General features: G+C 42.8%; 1 protein-coding gene across 2 annotated transcripts in view; it reads left to right on the top strand.

The window, feature by feature from the left end:
• The first annotated feature begins 13,270 nt into the window (after nt 1-13,270).
• Nucleotides 13,271-17,005, top strand: part of UNC13B (unc-13 homolog B) — a 211,927-nt gene continuing 208,192 nt past the window's right edge. Inside the window, exon 1 of one of the 2 annotated variants that reach the window (XM_005900762.3) lies at nt 13,271-13,596. In XM_005900762.3, coding sequence (XP_005900824.1) covers nt 13,575-13,596 — 22 coding nt within the window. In that variant the 5' untranslated portion in view covers nt 13,271-13,574. The remainder of the gene's footprint in view (nt 13,597-17,005) is intronic. The other variant, XM_070375689.1, reaches the window with a different exon arrangement.

Below are 17,005 nucleotides of genomic sequence, written 5' to 3'. Positions count from 1 at the left end.
CCGCCCCTTCTCGTCTTCTTGGCGTCTCCACATTGAACCTCTGCTGGTCTTTCGTCCCACCCCGGTCCCCGCTCCACCCTTGATCCCCGCCCCCTTCTGGTCTTTGCCTTTCACTAGGATCCGCCCCCTCGGATTCCAGGCTGGCAGAACCGGTGCCAGGCTCGCTTCCACTGCTAGCCCCCTCCCATCTCGGAGCCTCTCCTCCCCCCACCCCTTCTCTGGCTGGCCTCACCCCGGCGCTGGCGCTGCAGCCCGGAACCGCTGGTTTTGATTGGCGGCGGTGGCCCCAGTGGATGGCGGAGGAGTCAAAGTGATGGCTGCAGGTCGCCTGAGGGCCCATCCCGGACACGTGCGGCTTCTGTGATGACAGGTCTAAAGGGGCGGGGCCTCATCCCGCAGTGTGCAGCCTGGGCTGACCAGATCCGGCCGGAGATGGGGAGCCAGAACCTGCGCCAAAGCGCTAGCTTGTGGGCGCTCGAACCTGGTTGGAGCACTCCCAGGCTTTCGAGCTGGTGTGAGCTGCCTGCGGAACTTGAGCCTCTTAGTGAAGGCGTCTGGGTTAGCGCGCGTATTTGCCCTAATAGGGGAGGTCTGTAGGGTTTGCAAAGTAGTGCAAAGAACTTCAGAATTCTGTGAAAATGCGGGAATCTGGTTGGCGGGGGTCTCAAGTCTGTGAGGAGGAGCAGTTTCTGTAGCCTACGGTGTGCAGGAGACAGGCAGTAAGAGTTAGGTCTGTAGCTGTGGAGGTAGGTCAGCGAGAAGTTTGTGAATTTTATGAGCCAAAGTAGAGCCTTTGCTTTGTATAAGTGTCGACCGAACTATGTGACTGTTGTACACGTTCTGTAATTTCATTAGCGCCTGAGTCTTCAACTTTCCGGGAGCCCCACGAGTTCCCAAGATATGTCCAGGGGAGGGCGATGCTTACGAGCTACCGGTAGATGGCAGCCCAGGTCCCTTGCAGAGCTGAGTGGCTCTGAGCCCAGAGCCTAGTAAGCTTCTCGATGGAGCCGGAGGTATTGATGGCTGTGTGATGGACTGGACCTGGTAAAGTTATCTCGAAGTCTCAGATTCTTTAGATCTCTGTGACTTCTTTCTGTGAGTAGTTAACAAGCGGCTTTACTAAACACCAATGGTGCGCTAGGCAAAATGAAAAAAGAAAAAGAAAAAAATGTTCTGCTCTTACCGAACTACTCAGATTGTCTAATACTTCTATAATGCTCAGTTCAGTCTCTCAGTCGTGTCCAACTCTTTGCGACCGCATGAATCGCAGCACGCCAGGCCTCCCTGTCCATCACCAACTCCTGGAGTTCACCCAAACTCATGTGCATGAGTCGATGATGCCATCCAGCCATCTCATCCTCTGTCGTCCCCTTATAGAGGGTAAAATTGGAAGGGTTTGTGTAGTGGAAAAAGCTCAAATTTGAAGTCATTTGGTTTGGTAAGGACTCTAGACTAGCTGTATTGGGCAAATTACTTGATTACTAGCTAAATTTGGGTAAATTACTAGATTTAAAAAAACTTTTAAAAAAGGTTTTTATTATCAGGATCATTTTAAAAGTCTTTATTGAATTTGTTATAATATTGTTTTTGTTTTATGTTTTTGATGTTTTGGTGGGAGGCATTGGAATCTTAGCTCCCCACCAGGGATCCAACCCACACCCCTTGCATTCAAAGGCTAACAGCAACCACTGGACCACCAGGAAAATCCCTAAAAATAAACTTTTAATTTTAGAATAATTTTAGATTTACAGAAAGTTTGTGAAGATAGTATAGAAAGTTTCTGTGTACCCCACACTCAATTCTCCACTTTGTTCTCCACAATTGTTTAATAACATCTTACATTAGTATGGTACGTATGCTATAATTAATTAACCAATATTGATATATTATATATATCAATACATGTAAATAAGTATTTAAGATACATCCTAAAGGAGATCAGTCCTGTGTATTCATTGGAAGGACTGATGTTGAAGCTGAAACTCCAATACTTTGGGCACCTGATGTGAAGAGCTGACTCATTTGAAAAGACCCTGATGCTGGGAAAGATTGAGGGCAGGAGGAGAAGGGGACGACAGAGGATGAGGTGGTTGGATGACATCACCGACTCAATGGACATGCTGCTGCTACTGCTGCTGCTAAGTCACTTCAGTCGTGTCCGACTCTGTGTGACCCCATAGACGGCAGCCCAGCAGGCTCCCCCGTCCCTGGGATTCTCCAGGCAAGAACACTAGAGTGGGTTGCCATTTCCTTCTCCAATGCATGAAAGTGAAAAGTGAAAGTGAAGTCGCTCAGTTGTGTCCGACTCCCAGCGACCCCATGGACTGCAGCCCACCAGGCCCCTCCATCCATGGGATCTTCCAGGCAAGAGCACTGGAGTGGGTTGCCATTGCCTTCTCCGCAGTGGACATGAGTTTGGGTAAACTCCGGGAGTTGGTGATGGACAGGGATGCCTGGCATGCTGCAGTCCATGGGGTTACAAAGAGTCTGACACAACTGAGTGACTGAACTGAACTGATACACTATCATTAAAGTCCATACTTTATTCTGATTCCCTTAGTTTCTACCTAATGTCCCATCCAGGATAACACATTAGGTTTAGTTTTCATGTCTCCTTAAACTCCTCTTGGCGTTGATATTTTCTCAGACTTCCTCGTTCTTGATGATCTGAACAATTTTATAGACAATTTTATTGATCAGATATTTCAGATGTTTTGTAGAATGTCTTTCATCTGCAATTTGTTTGATGTTTTTCTGATGAGGAATCTCTTGCAAATCCATTTTCCCATTCTGTAGCTTGCCTGTTTATTCTCTTAGTGGAGTCTTTCAATGTGCAGAGGTTCTTTAACCTGTCCAGTTTACATCTTTTTGTTTATATTCAATGGTTTTTATGCTCTATTTAAAAAGTCTTTGTCTACTTGGAAATGAATATATTATCTTAGGTTATTGTCTAGAAACTTTATTATTTTACCTCTTATTTAATCATCTGGAATAGATTTTGTGTGTAGTGTGAAGCAGATGTCAAGATTCATTTTTCCCTCAGTTATTCAGTTGAACCAGAAACTTTTACAAAAACTATTATAGTACAATTTCCAAAAAGTTAAGAGCAAGATTCTTACAAGAAGATAGAATGAACATATGTCAAAGATAAGCAGGTAAAGCATGTGTAATGAGCAATTGAGGAAATTAGGGGTTATATCAGTCAGAGTTCTGGGTGTGTGTATATGTAGAGATACAAATGGAGAGGTTTTATTATAAGGAGTTGGCTCACAGTACTGCGGAGGCTGACAAGTCCCAAGGTGTCAAGCTAGAGACCTAGGATAGCTGATGGTGTAGTTCCAGTTCCAGTCCAAAGGCCTGAGAACCAAGAAAGCTGCCAATATAGTTACAGTCTGAAAGCTGGCAGCCTGAAGACCCAGGCAAAACTGATTTTTCAGTTTGAGTCCACTGGTAGGAAAAAAGACTAATGTCTCAGCTCAAAGGAAATCAGTCAGAGAGAAATTCTCTTCTTCAGTCCTTTTGTCTATTCAGGTCTTCCACTGATTAGGTGAGGACCCTCCCCTGCCCCACCACAGTAGGGAGAGCAATCTGCTTTACTCAGTTAAAGTGGAAGTTGCTTAGTCCTGTCTGACTCTTTGGGACCCCATGGACTATACAGTCCATGGAATTCTCCAGGCCAAAATACTGGAGTGGGTAGTCTTTTCCCTTCTCCAGGGGACTTCCCAACCCAGGTATCCAACCCAGGTTTCCGGCATTGCAGGCAGATTCTTTACCAGCTGAGCCACAAGGGAAGCCCTTCCTGAGTAAAGGAAGCTTTACTCAGTGTACCTATTCATATGTTAATTTCATTCAGAACCATCCTTATAGACATATCCAGAATAATGTTTGACCAAATATTTGGTACCCTGTGGCCCAGTTAAGCTGACACATAAAATTAATCATCCTGGGTATTCACAGGCATTTGAAAAAAGAATGCTAAAATGAGATTTTAGGTTAGATATAAAAGTAGTTAATGTCTACAGAATAGTAACACCATAACGTTTTCTAATAATCAAATCCTTTGCATCATCACCAGACAAAAATCTATTCCTTAACATACGACTTCACAGAGTTAGCCTTTATTTTTGTTTGTTTGTTTATTTATTTGGGGGGTGATTTCTTTTTTAAAAATTTATTATTGGAGCTTTACAATGTTGTGCTTCTGCTGTACAACAAAGTGAATCAGCTGTATCTATACTTATGTCTCCTTCCTTTTGAGCCTCCCTCCCACCCCGCCTCCCCTCCCGCCCCTCTTGGGCATCACAGAGCACCAAACTCAGCTCCTGTGCTATATAACAGCTTCCCACTAGCTACCTATTTTATACATGGTGGTACACAGAGTTCGGAGAAGGCAATGGCACCCCACTCCAGTACTCTTGCCTGGAAAATCCCATGGACGGAGGAGCCTGGTAGGCTGCAGTCCATGGGGTCGCTAGGAGTCGGACGTGACTGAGTGACTTCACTTTCACTTTTCACTTTCATGCACTGGAGAAGGAAATGGCAACCCACTCCAATGTTCTTGCCTGGAGAATCCCAGGGACGGGGAGCCTGGTGGGCTGCCGTTTATGGGGCCGCACAGAGTCGGACATGACTGAAGTGACTTAGCATAGCATAGCATACACAGAGTTAGCCTTTAATTAATAATAGATAATGAGTAAAGCAAAAGTTTGTTGCCTGGGTAATCTTTGGCTGCCCCTGCTGTCTTTTCTTTGCAGCATTTCCAAGTTTTGGATGATTTTTATTAACAAAACAACCCTTTCCCCCTTTTCTATGCAATGTCTGTTTTTCATAAAACACATGTTCATAATATATGATGTGTTCCTGTCCCTCCTTGCACCATTGTCGCACTGTCTTAATTACTGTGTTGATATGTGGTGGTGCATATCCTCCAACTTTAAGATCGTAAGATTATATTGACTATTCTCAGCCCATTCCATTTCTATATAAATTTTAGGATCAGCTGACCAGTTTTCATAGACACACATACACATGCCTATCTTCTAGGATTTTTATTAGGATTGCATTAAATGTACAGATAAAACAGGTTTTTTGTAATTCTTTGTTGTTCCAAATAATGTCAACATTCCCTTATTTAGTAAGAGTTGCATCCGGTCCCATCACTTCATGGGAAATAGATGGGGACACAGTGGAAGCAGTGTCAGACTTTATTTTTGGGGGCTCCAAAATCACTGCAGATGGTGACTGCAGCCCTGAAATTAAAAGACGCTTACTCCTTGGAAGGAAAGTTATGACCAACCTAGATAGCATATTCAAAAGCAGAGACATTACTTTGCCAACAAAGGTTCGTCTAGTCAAGGCTATGGTTTTTCCTGTGGTCATGTATGGATGTGAGAGTTGGACTGTGAAGAAGGCTGAGCGCCGAAGAATTGATGCTTTTGAACTGTGGTGTTGGAGAAGACTCTTGAGAGTCCCTTGGACTGCAAGGAGATCCAACCAGTCCATTCTGAAGGAGATCAGCCCTGGGATTTCTTTGGAAGGAATGATGCTAAAGCTGAAACTCCAGTACTTTGGCCACCTGATGCGAAGAGTTGACTCATTGGAAAAGACTCTGATGCTGGGAGGAATTGGGGGCAGGAGGAGAAGGGGACAACAGAGGATGAGATGGCTGGATGGCATCACTGACTCGATGGACGTGAGTCTGAGTGAACTCTGGCAGATGGTGATGGACAGGGAGGCCTGGCGTGCTGCGATTCATGGGGTCGCAAAGAGTTGGACACGACTGAGTGACTGAACTGAACTGAACTGTGAAACTTTACAAGAATCTTCTCACTTTAGGACCAACGGAAAAATAATAATTTGGTGACTCTAAGCACACTGATCTTTTAAAACAGAACAAGGAGATTTTATTTTGCCAAGTAGACTTTCTGGGTCAAGAAGTAGAATATATATTTTAAGGCATTCCAGTGGTTTTAAATTTTCACATACTGAGTTTGAGTAACAGAGTGATATTCAAGTAGAGAAACCTCGTGGGTTATTAGACATATAGAGGAGAGCAGTCTGAACCAAAGATAAAGATTTGGAACCTACTGACATATATAGATAGCTGTGGGCAAGGTTTAGAGTTTGAGGAGGAGGAAAAACAAAGGAGACTTGAAAAACATGGAGACTTGAGGTTCTACTTCACATCTGTATTATATAGTTTGAAGAAGAAAATGAGTCAGAAATAGTAAATTAAGGAGGAAGAGGGCTCTAGATCTTATGTATGCGTGTGTGGTGGACATGCCAGCAGGTCTTGGTTTGTGCCAGAGAGCTCCTCATGGTGCTTATGACCACTGGGCAGGTCTTAGTCAGTCCTGAGTTCCTTCTCCCCACCACCTGCCCCTTCCAACTCCACTCGCCCCCATCCACTTACTCCCTCTCTCCCCAGCATTACTAAAATCTTTGTGTGTTTTGGCTCTTGGAATTGGTAACTGTCCTCTTTTTGCCAGATGGGGTTGATTATCTCCAGAGGATGAGTTTGCCCATCTGTTCAGGTTCATAAAGATGTGAATTGAATTTCGACTTTCTTTTAGGATTTTTTCCTACCATACCCTGTGTGCTTGGCAGCATTATGCCGTGTGGATCAGCCTTCAGCCCCTGACAGCCATTCCTTCTCCTTCTGTCCACACAGCTAGGCCTTGGAGCCCTTGGCTCAAAAGACAGATGCTTTGGGAATTCTCTGGCAGTCCAGTGGTTAGGACTGTGTCGTTCCACTGCAGGAAGCCTGGTCGGGGACCTAAGATCCCTGCAGCTGCACATGTGGAAAAAAAAAAAAGATGTTTTGTATAGTGTATTTGCAGCTTGTTCCTTTAGCAACAGATTGTATAAACTTTTGTCTATGCACAGGGCCTATTCAAATAGCCTTTCTGCTTTTATAGATAAAATCTCAGTGATGAAACAAACTTTCCTTATTTCAGTTGAAACTGAGATGGTAGTTGGAGTTACCCTTCCCTTTGAGATTAAATAAAATTGCATCTAGCCCTTTACTCCATATTCAGTGGGAAGTCTAGTGCCATCCTGGAGCCTTCTGTGAATTCCAGGAGTGGGGAGGACGTTGACTTCTCATGACCATTCTGGGCCTAGGGTCCCTGGCCCTTGCTGAATTTGTAATTCACTAGTGTTTCACCTCCCTCGGCTGGTCTTTATTTTTTTCTAACCTAGACAGAATTCTTTTTCTCCCCCAAACCCCTTATGGGAAGCATTTGTGAATGGCAGGCTTTACTGAAGCTTTGGGGGTGATGTAAGGAATAGAAAGATATCTACCTAAATAATTTAAAATTGAGTATGTGAACCTCCCAGTTCCTTAAATATTCTTAAAAGACCTTCAGCCATCTAAGGATTTTTTTTTTACCCTCTCTCATATTCCCCTGCACATCTCTCTATTCACAATGCTTTATTAAGCCAAACCATTTTTCTATACCCATCTCTTCTGGGAGTTTATATTTGCATATCAAAAGTCTTATTGTTATAGAAGACAAAATCCTTAAAGAAAACCTTAGGCCCTCTGACCCTAATCCTGAAGGAATGTGTTCTTTTTTGGTAATGAAAATACATTAATAGATCATTGGAGCATTATTCTTTGTTTTAAAGCAAGTTACTTTAAGTTCTGTGTTCCTCCTTTCTCAGAAATAGGTCATATATTCTAATAACAAAAAAGAACATTTAATATTTACAAATTGTTGGAAGTCCTCTGTTTTGAGATAAGGCTGATTTGATTTTTATCTTTCTGTTAAAGAATAGTTTCCCAAATGAAGTATGAGAATTGTTAAGTGTATGTTACTAAGGAGACCCCGGTTTTGCCTCAGGAGAGACTGTAAAAGGCCTGACAACAGTTGACATCTGCCTTGCTGTCCTATGCCCCCGATTTGTAGTAGAGACCGCTAGTCTGCAGGGCCCAGGCTACGAGCATACTCTTCTAGAGGTCATTTGCCTCCAAACCACAGAAAACATCAATTTAGGATTCAAAATGGTTTGGACAATTAACGAATCCTTTAGTGTTCCCTGGAACTTCCACTGCTCCCTGGTATTTCCACTGCAAAGAAATGTTTGATTGTAGCAGCTTAAGAAATAAGTCCAAGAAAAGAAAATTGCATCTCTTCACTTTTTAAAATTTATTTGGCTGCATTGGGTCTTAGTTGTGGCAAATGGACTCTCTAGTTGTGGTGCATGGGCTTAGTTGCCCTGTGGCATGTGGGATCTTAGTTCCCTGACCAGGGATCAAATCTGCATCCCCGAATTGCAAGGTGAATTCTTAACCACTGGACCCTCAGGGAAGTCCCTCTGGTTCTCTCTAATCACCTTTTGGTGAGAACGTTTGCTTGGAGAGTTGAGAACTTTGAAAGTATTAAGGATAAATCAAAATTATTTTCTCCATTTATTAAGGGCAAAGGGACTGTTTACCCTCCCCCCAGTTCTTAAAGTGTTTTATTGGAGACATGGTAAATCTGAGTCCTTATTCAAACCTTGGGAATAAAGATAAGTCTCTCTAGGGATTAAGTCTAGTCCCCAGTCTTTACAATATAGAGGTATCTCCTATGTTGTGAACTAAATGAACTTTAGATATTCAAACAAGGGTCTCTTTGGAGATGCACAGGAGATTAGGATGTGCAGCCTTTTGTCTCTTGAGATATTGTTCTTTCTTCTGCGTTGCTGTATAAATTAATGAGATTTTACCCTAATTTTGCAGTCATTTTCAGGTTATCTTTTATTGAAGGAAAATAGAGAACAAGAGAATGGTCATGTTCCAGGTCTTGGGCGAGTTCTTGGGATTGGCCACCAAGTGAGGGTCCTTGATGTTGCTCAGGAAAGAATTTAGGAGTGAGCCTAAATGGTAAAGTGAAAGTGGATTTATTTAGAGAGATATACATTCCATAGGCAGAATGTAGTCCTTCTCAGGTGACAGGGCCCAGGGCTGTGGGAGTGGTTAATTTTTATGGGCCAGGTAATTTCATGAGCTAATGAGTGGGAGGATTATGCCAACTATTATTGCCTCATTTTCTTTATCAACAAAATAGGGATTAAAATAGTTATATTTTTATTGACTGAAATCTGTATATCTAGCCTGGATTGCTTTCTCAGGGTCAATTACATATTACATGCTGTCTAATGTGACTATCTGAAGGTTATCCCAGCACATCTCAAACTTAATATACATGTCCAAGGGACACATCTTTGTCCTAAAAACTACATTAACCATAGCATCATCTTTTTAGCCAGTCTGACTTTATTTATTTATTTTTTAATTTATTTGGCTGCACCATTCAGTTTGTGGAATCTTAGTTCCCCAACCAGGGATTGAACCTGGGACCTTGCAGTGAAAGCACAGAGTCCTAACTACTGGACTGCCAGGGAATTCCCTAATCTGAATTTAAAACTCTCTCCTTTGCCCTCTCACCCAGTTGTTGGCTATGAAAGAAAGGATCTTCTCTACTACATTCGTAGTCATTGTGTGCCTAGTTCCATCACTTTTGGCTCCTTAACACTGATGGAAGGGTTAGGGGGATTGTCTCTTTCCTTCCCCCTAGTTTACTGCCCTAGTTTAGTTCCCCCTCATCTCCCATAGATCTTTCCTATCATTTATAAACTATTTAAGGATAAGAACTGTGATTACTATGTTACTTTTGTATTGTCTTTCTATGCCTGACTTAAAAAGTATTTAATGAATATTTCTCAAATTGAGTTATTTATCTATTAATTATTTGATTTATTCATGGTTGCACCATGTGGCATGTGGGATTTTTCGTTGCAGCGCATCAACTAGTTGTGGCACATGGGCTCAGTAGTTGCAGCATGAAAGCTTCCAGAATGCGCAGACTTCAACAGTTGTGGCACACGGGCTTAGCTGCTCTGCACCATGTGGGATCTTAGTTCCCGGACCAGAGAATGAACCCCTGTATCCCGCATTTCAAGGTGAATTCTTTTTTTTAATTTTAATTGGAAGAAAATTGCTTTACAGTATGCAGGGTGCGTTCTTAACCACTGGACCACAAGGGAAGTCTCAGGAAGGGTAAACTTTTAATGGTCTTGGAGGATGACTTAAGGATGATCATAAAGTTGGTAGAGGGCTCCCCTGGAACAGGGTTTGTACTCTGCTCCTTCTGCCTGAGAGTTTCCAAAAAGACAGCAGCAATGCCAGCCCTTGGTATTTGGCTTTACTGTCTTGAGATTTTTGGGTTTCCATTATTACCTATTTTCTTTGATCCTTCCCTCCTTCCTTCTCATTTCCTGGATCTCAAAAAGTCTTAGTGCTGAGCTACCTGCCAGCTAAATCTAAGTGTCAAATCCATGCGAACGTTGAAGAACTTTCAAGTACTGTGTTGGAAAAATTAATGTAAACAGTGGGACAAGAAGGTTCTGGCTTTTTATCCCTGTTTGAGTTGCTTCTGAAGATACCCTAAGCTTTCTTATGAGCATAATTGTTCCTAGTCAAGTGCCTAGAGAGCAGAGGACCTTAGTGCTTTCTTCCTCTGAACTTTTAACTGGGAAACTGGGATCCCTCAGCATCTGCAACACAACCTTCAGACACTGACTGTTGCTCTGCTTAGCATCTTTTCACCTCCCAGCTGCATTCCCCCATCATGTTCACAACCTAAATAGTAACAAACATGTATTGGGCATGTAGTATGCACCAAGTATTTATTTATTTATTTATTTTTGCCCATGCTGCGAGCGGGCTTTCTTTAGTTGGGATGTGTGGGCTTCTCATTGTGGTGGCTTCTCTTGTTGTGGAGCACGTGCTCTAATGTGCATGGGCTTCAGTAGTTGCAGTGCGTGGGTTCAGTATTTGCAGCTCGTGGGCTCTAGAGCACAGGCTCAGTAGTTGTGGAGTATGGGCTTAATTCTTCAGAGGCACATGAGGTCTTCCTGGACCCGGGATTGAACCCGTGTCTCCTGCTTTGGCAGGCGAATTCCTTACCATCGAGCCACCAGGGAAGCCCTAATTTAAAAGCATTTTGTCATTTAAACCTCAAAACCCTCTTATGAAGTAGATACTATCATTATTTCCTGGGAAACTGAAGTCATGTAGCTTGCCCTAGGTCACAAGTACCAGAGCTAGGATTCAAATCAAGTTATGGTAGGCAGATTTCTAAGATGGCCCCCAAATGATCCTACCTCCTGGTGGTATTTATGTCCTTGTGGAATTCCGTTTTCCTGAGTGTGACTGCTTCTGATGAAAAAAATAAGGAGATATCACTCTATTCTTAGATTAGAAAAGATTGTGACTTCCATCTTGCTATTAGACTTTATTGCCTTCTTGGTTTGCATGCTTTGAGGAAGCTACCTGCCATTTTGGAGAGGTCCACATGACAAGGAACTGAGACCAGCCAATGCCAATAAGGAGCTGAGGCTCTCTGTTCAAGTGCTCAGGAGAAATTGAGACCTGCCAACAATTATATGAGTGAGCTTGGAAGTGAATCCTTTTGCAGTCCAGCTGGAACTTTGCTTGCAGTCTGTAAGAAACCTTGAACCAGAGGATCTGATTAAGCCATACCCAGATTTCTGACCCACAGAAACTGTGAGATAATATTGAATTTTTTTTAATTGATAAAAGATTTTTTAAATGTTATTGTTCAGTGTTACAGAGTACATATCAGTATATCACTCCCAGTTTGCTGATGGGAAATATGCTTGTGTAGACTTTTTTTTTTTTTTTTTTTTTAATTTTTTAGTCGGGACGCTGCCCCGGGTGGCTGGGGGCCTCCGTGTGGACGACGTGGCCCCTGAGGAGCCCTGGTCGCTGGCCCCACCCGGCTCCCCCCACGAGCTCCTCTTGTGTAGACTTTTGAAGTCAACTTGGTGTATATATTGATAGCACTAAAATATTTTTGTTTTTTTAAATAAAAAAAATTTTAATTGAAATATAGTTGATTTACATTGTGTTAATGATTTGTACAGCAAAGTGAGTCAGTTATACATACTATATCTTCTTTTTTAATATTCTTTTCCATTATGGTTTATCATAGGATATTGATAGTACAGTAATTATTATAGTAATAATATTGTTCTCTGTGCTGTACAGTAACTGTGAGATAATAAATGCAGTTTTAAGCTACTAAGTTTTGGGGTAATCTGTTACATGATAATAGGTACTATACCAGGTGAATATGATTGGCTTCAAATTTTCATGCTCTTCATGATTTTATTAGGTTGTTTCCCACTACTCTATACTGTTTCCAAGTGCAGAGTGACTTTCCATCCTTTGTTAGATGGCCTCTGCATCCCCTAGGAGAATCTCTGGTTCCATAAGAGTTTTTTTGTGTGTGTTTTGTTTTGTGTTTTGTTTTATTTGTTTTTATTTGGTCTCTATTCTTAGTTCCAGAGTCCAGAAGTTCAACACCTTTTTAGTCCCTTGCTCTTGAGGTTAGGACAGCTGGGCTAAAGAGCTAGATATTTCAACGTCCAGAAGTCCAGAGAATGCCCGTCAGGCATCTTTGTTGACTAGGCTTGTGGAGTTGCTTTGCTCAAAATCTTTCTTTGGATATTTCTCTAAATTTGGACAAACCCTGGATAAATCAAGTCTTCCCCTTTCCTTCTCCAGGCTCCTACTTACAGCTAGCTAGGTTTGCTTTTGGAGGGCAAAGACCCTGTTAGATTAATATAGACCCTCTCTGGGTCTGACAGGCAGAATCCAACTGTGCCAACGGCTTGCAAACACAGAAACTTGAGCAGGGCTAATGAAGAATTGGAGCTTCCCAGGTGACGCATTGTAGAGAATCCGCCTGCCAGTACAGGCGATGAGGGTTCAATCCCTGGATGGAGAAGATTCCCTGGAAGAGGAAATGGCAACCCACTCCGGTATTCTTACCTAGGAAATCTCACGGACAGAGGAGCCTGGTAAGCTACAGTCCTTGGGGTCGCAAAAGAGTCGGACACGACTTAGCGACTAACCAGCAAATTAGTTTCAGTGTGGTACTTTCTTGTTAATATTACAGAGGGATAGATTCTTTAAGGAAGTCGGACAGAAATTCTCAATGAAAAGAATCTGTTCCTGCGTAGAAGCCCCGCCCACATGAAAGGGGCACAAAGCTGCAATTCCCGCCTCACACAGGTGCCGGGGAAGCCCGCCCCTCTCGGCCTTAAGCCTCGTTAGTGGGCCGAGTAGCCTTCATTCTTTTACTGAGGAAAGCGGAAAAGGACCCCGCCTCCTACGTGCCCTTCGGGGGCGGGGCGGCGGACTGGGCGTGAGTTGATTGGCTGGGAGGCGGGGCGCCACGGCTTGGCTCTCTCCCGGCGCTCGCTCGGATCCCGGGTGGAGTGAGGGAGGGAGTCCCGATCGCCCTTACCTCCCAGCGATGGCGCCGTGGTGCCGCGCCCAGTCCCCCGCCTGCCGGCCGGTAGTCCCCACTATCGGGAGCCCGCTCAGACGGTGAAAATTGGAGCGGGTCAGACGGAGCGGCGGGACGCTGCCTGCTACGGGGACCATGAGGAGCGGGGAGACCCGTGGGGTCGATAGCGGGAACTGCCGCGGCACCTGCTAAGAGGAGAGAGGGAGCGGCGGCGGGGCGGGGGCGCGGCGGATCGCCGGCGGCTCGGCCATGTCGCTGCTCTGCGTGCGCGGTGAGTGCGCGGACTGAGGTGGAGGGACCGAGGTCGCTCAGGGATCTCCACGAGCTTCCAGTGGGCGTCGGGTTACCACCTTTTTCAAACTTCACGCCCCGCCCGTGTCTCGGGAAACCATTATGTTAACTCCTTTATGAACATCTTGAAGAGTTCTTTCCACTCTCTCTTGTTTTTCTTCACGCTCCTGTGAGGGACTGTTACCTCTCCGTTCCGGTGGCCATGTGACAGTGTTGTTGGCTGGCAGGCCCAGATCCTATTAAATAACATCCAGAGCTGTCCTCTAGTGAGAGTGGACGAGCTAGGGACCACAGATAGCGGGCGTCAGTTCAGAGCGGGCAGCCTCTATTCTTTTCCTTCTCGCCGCACCGTAAAACCTCAGTCGGCTTAGTAGCAGGTTCTTTCTAATCGTGCTTTGAAGGAGTACAGCTGTCGTATCCCTTCTTCCAATGTATTTATTGGCGTTCCACCCCCCTGTTGCTTGTCTTTGTCCCCTGCTCCTCCTGTGTAGTCCAGGCTAACTTGTATGCTCATTCGACTTGAAAAGGTTGTGTCGGCTTCTCTTCTTTCAGAGCAGAGCATAAGAAGTATGATTTACTTACTTATATTTACTTCTCTCACACTAACTAAAGGTGAAGTCCTTTATTGCTTTTCCACTGAGGACGCTTGACCCACCTGAGAAGATATTTTAATTCAAGAGCTTTGGGGTTTATGAGGAGGCAAGGTGTGTCGACTAAGCTTCATGAGGGTAGAGGCTGTTAATGGTTTTTGTGTTCTAGGTGCCTGATATAGTAGAAGCTCAGGGCTGGTTTTGAATGAGTGCAGGGACTGTGATTTTAGAGATTACCAGATCAGAAAAAGCAGGGTTTGGATTACGTATTGAATTTGATCTTGGGAAATTCAAGTTACAGCCTATCATATCCGTGTTGAACAAGGTGGGATAAGGTGGCTCGGTTGTGAGTGAGGGAATTTATCTATGAGAACCTTTTCCCAGCACCTTTCATTGGATCGAGTTCATGTTTCTTTTGATTCTGTGGATTAGAAGCATTGTTGGTTGTGATCTCTGTTAAGTGTTTCCTCCAGCTTTTGGCAAATGAAACTGCTTTCCTCTGTTCTCTCCCACTGTTTTGTTAAATCTGTATTAACCCAAAATGGATTTGATTATTTCCAGGGATTATGAGACACACAGAAATTTTCTTCTTTCATGGTTGATTTTTCATTAATGAGAATTTTGCTTTGCTTTTAGTAAGACATTTTCTCTCAGCAGCTGGGAATCTATTTATTCCTTTAGATCCCTGCTGTTGAGTAGCAGGATTTGGGAGAGGTTGGGGTTTGCAGTGTCCCTTGGACAGTTTTAATTCTCTACTGCCACACTGTATTACAGAACTATCCCTTATGAAAGATTCTTCAGCCAGGAGCACTATTAAACCAGAAATTCCTCTTTAATTGAATTGATGCTTCAGAGAAGGAGCTGTTGCTTTCAATTTGTTCTAATATCAGGTGGCTTTCATTTTCAAGGAATTCTGTTTAGCTAACTATGCTCTTTCTCTCTATAATCGAAAAGAACCTGAAAAATAATGCACAATATACGTTAAAACTGAATCACTTTGCTGTATACATGTAACTAATACAACACTGTGAATTAACCATACCTCAATTTAGAAAAAAAAATTCAAACAGTATTTAATCTGATGTTGAATTTGACAAACTGATATTGATTTAGTCATTCCAAATATCTCAATCAAGAAATCAATTTTTTGGTTTAACCCTTTAATCATGCCTTATCCCCTGCAGGTTAGGGGCTCTCAGTAGTATGACTCTAGCCCTCCTTTTGGCCCTATGTTCTTGCCTGTCCTTATGCAGATACTTTGCTCTAGCACTAGCTTTGTTCATTCGCACCATGGCAGTGTTCTGTGTTTTCTGCTTATCGAAAATGTATTCTTCCTTTCCCAGCTTATAGTCTACTTTTGTTGTTGAAAATGTCCTCAGTTCCTCAGTCCACAGTGATCTTTCTCTTTTAATGCGTTAAATTCCTTAAAACATAAATTACTCAGGATCTGAACAGTGCCGCTGATTTGGCGATGAATTGTATACCGCCTAGCAACTAGTCTTGCTCTGTGTTCATGGTGACCCAGACTAAGGAGATAAAAGCACTGGTCAGATCAGTTCTGGAATTCTGTGTTCAATTAGGGTAGTTGATTCTAAGAGGCAAACTGAGAAACTAGTTTGTTCAAAGGGGAATAATTAGAATATCGAAGGGTGTAGAAACCATTTGAGGAATTTGATCCTTCTTGCAGAAGGATCATAATAGTAAATGAAAATTGTCTAAACTGTTGCTCAGACAGAACTAGGACAAGTCAGCCAGTGTTGAAAATGATAGACATTTTAGCTTTTAACATAAGAAAGAACTTAAACAGAGTTGTTAACAAATGGAATGGACTATTTATGAGAGTTTTTTGACATAGGATACTTAAGCAGAGATTGAATGAGTGGTAAAAGGAATTTCAACATTGAGTGGGATATTAGACTTGAATTTTGAAAAAAAAATTCTTTTATATAATTCACTTAGACTTTCTTCAAGTATCTGGCACAGCTTTCCTCACAATACTGGTATCTTTTGCTTCCGTAGGAGCCAGTACCACCTAAGCAACTCCAGTAAACTAAATCAAGGATTTTCTTTAACTTTTGATGTCTTGGTGTTCATGACTGTTTTCTCCAAATAAATAAGCACTTTGAGAACTGAGTCTTTCCATATTTCTTTGTAATTGCTATAGTGCTTATAACTGAGCTCTGGATTTTTCTCCCTAATTTGAACTAAAAGTGACCACACTTGTTAAAAAATCTAAAACAAAAAAGTTTTGGGGGTATAAGAAGCAATATATGCTGCTGCTGCTGCTAAGTCACTTCAGTCGTGTCCGACTCTGTGCCACCCCATAGATGGCAACCCACCAGGCTCCCCCGTTCCTGGGATTCTCCAGGCAAAAACACCGGAGTGGGTTGCCATTTTCTTCTCCAGTGCAAGAAAGTGAAAAGTGAAAGTGAAGTCGCTCAATTGTGTCCAACTCTTAGCGACCCCATGGTCTAACATACTGTTAATCACAGAAAATTGAGAAAATACAGAAAAGTGTAAAAAGGAAAATAAAAATCATCATGGTCCTATCACCTGCTCAGCATCGTTAAGTTTTTTGTTCTTTGCTTTCATTGTTTTGTCTTTATTATAGAGGTGATATATATGTATGATAAGAAATTCAGTTTTAGGATGTGACGTGAAAGGACAAAGTTCTCCTGTCTTTATTCCCTATTCTTACTCCCCAGAGGTAACTACTGTGTACTCTTTCTTGTCCGTCTTGGAAATTTTCATTACATTTAAGTATATAGATTCTACAATTAGAGGTATATTTAACTTTTT

This window comes from Bos mutus, chromosome 8, assembly GCF_027580195.1.
Source record: "Bos mutus isolate GX-2022 chromosome 8, NWIPB_WYAK_1.1, whole genome shotgun sequence".
Classification (NCBI taxonomy): Eukaryota; Metazoa; Chordata; class Mammalia; order Artiodactyla; family Bovidae; genus Bos; species Bos mutus.
The sequence above is the reverse complement of the archived record's forward strand: the minus strand, read 5'-3'. Positions and strand labels throughout refer to the sequence as shown.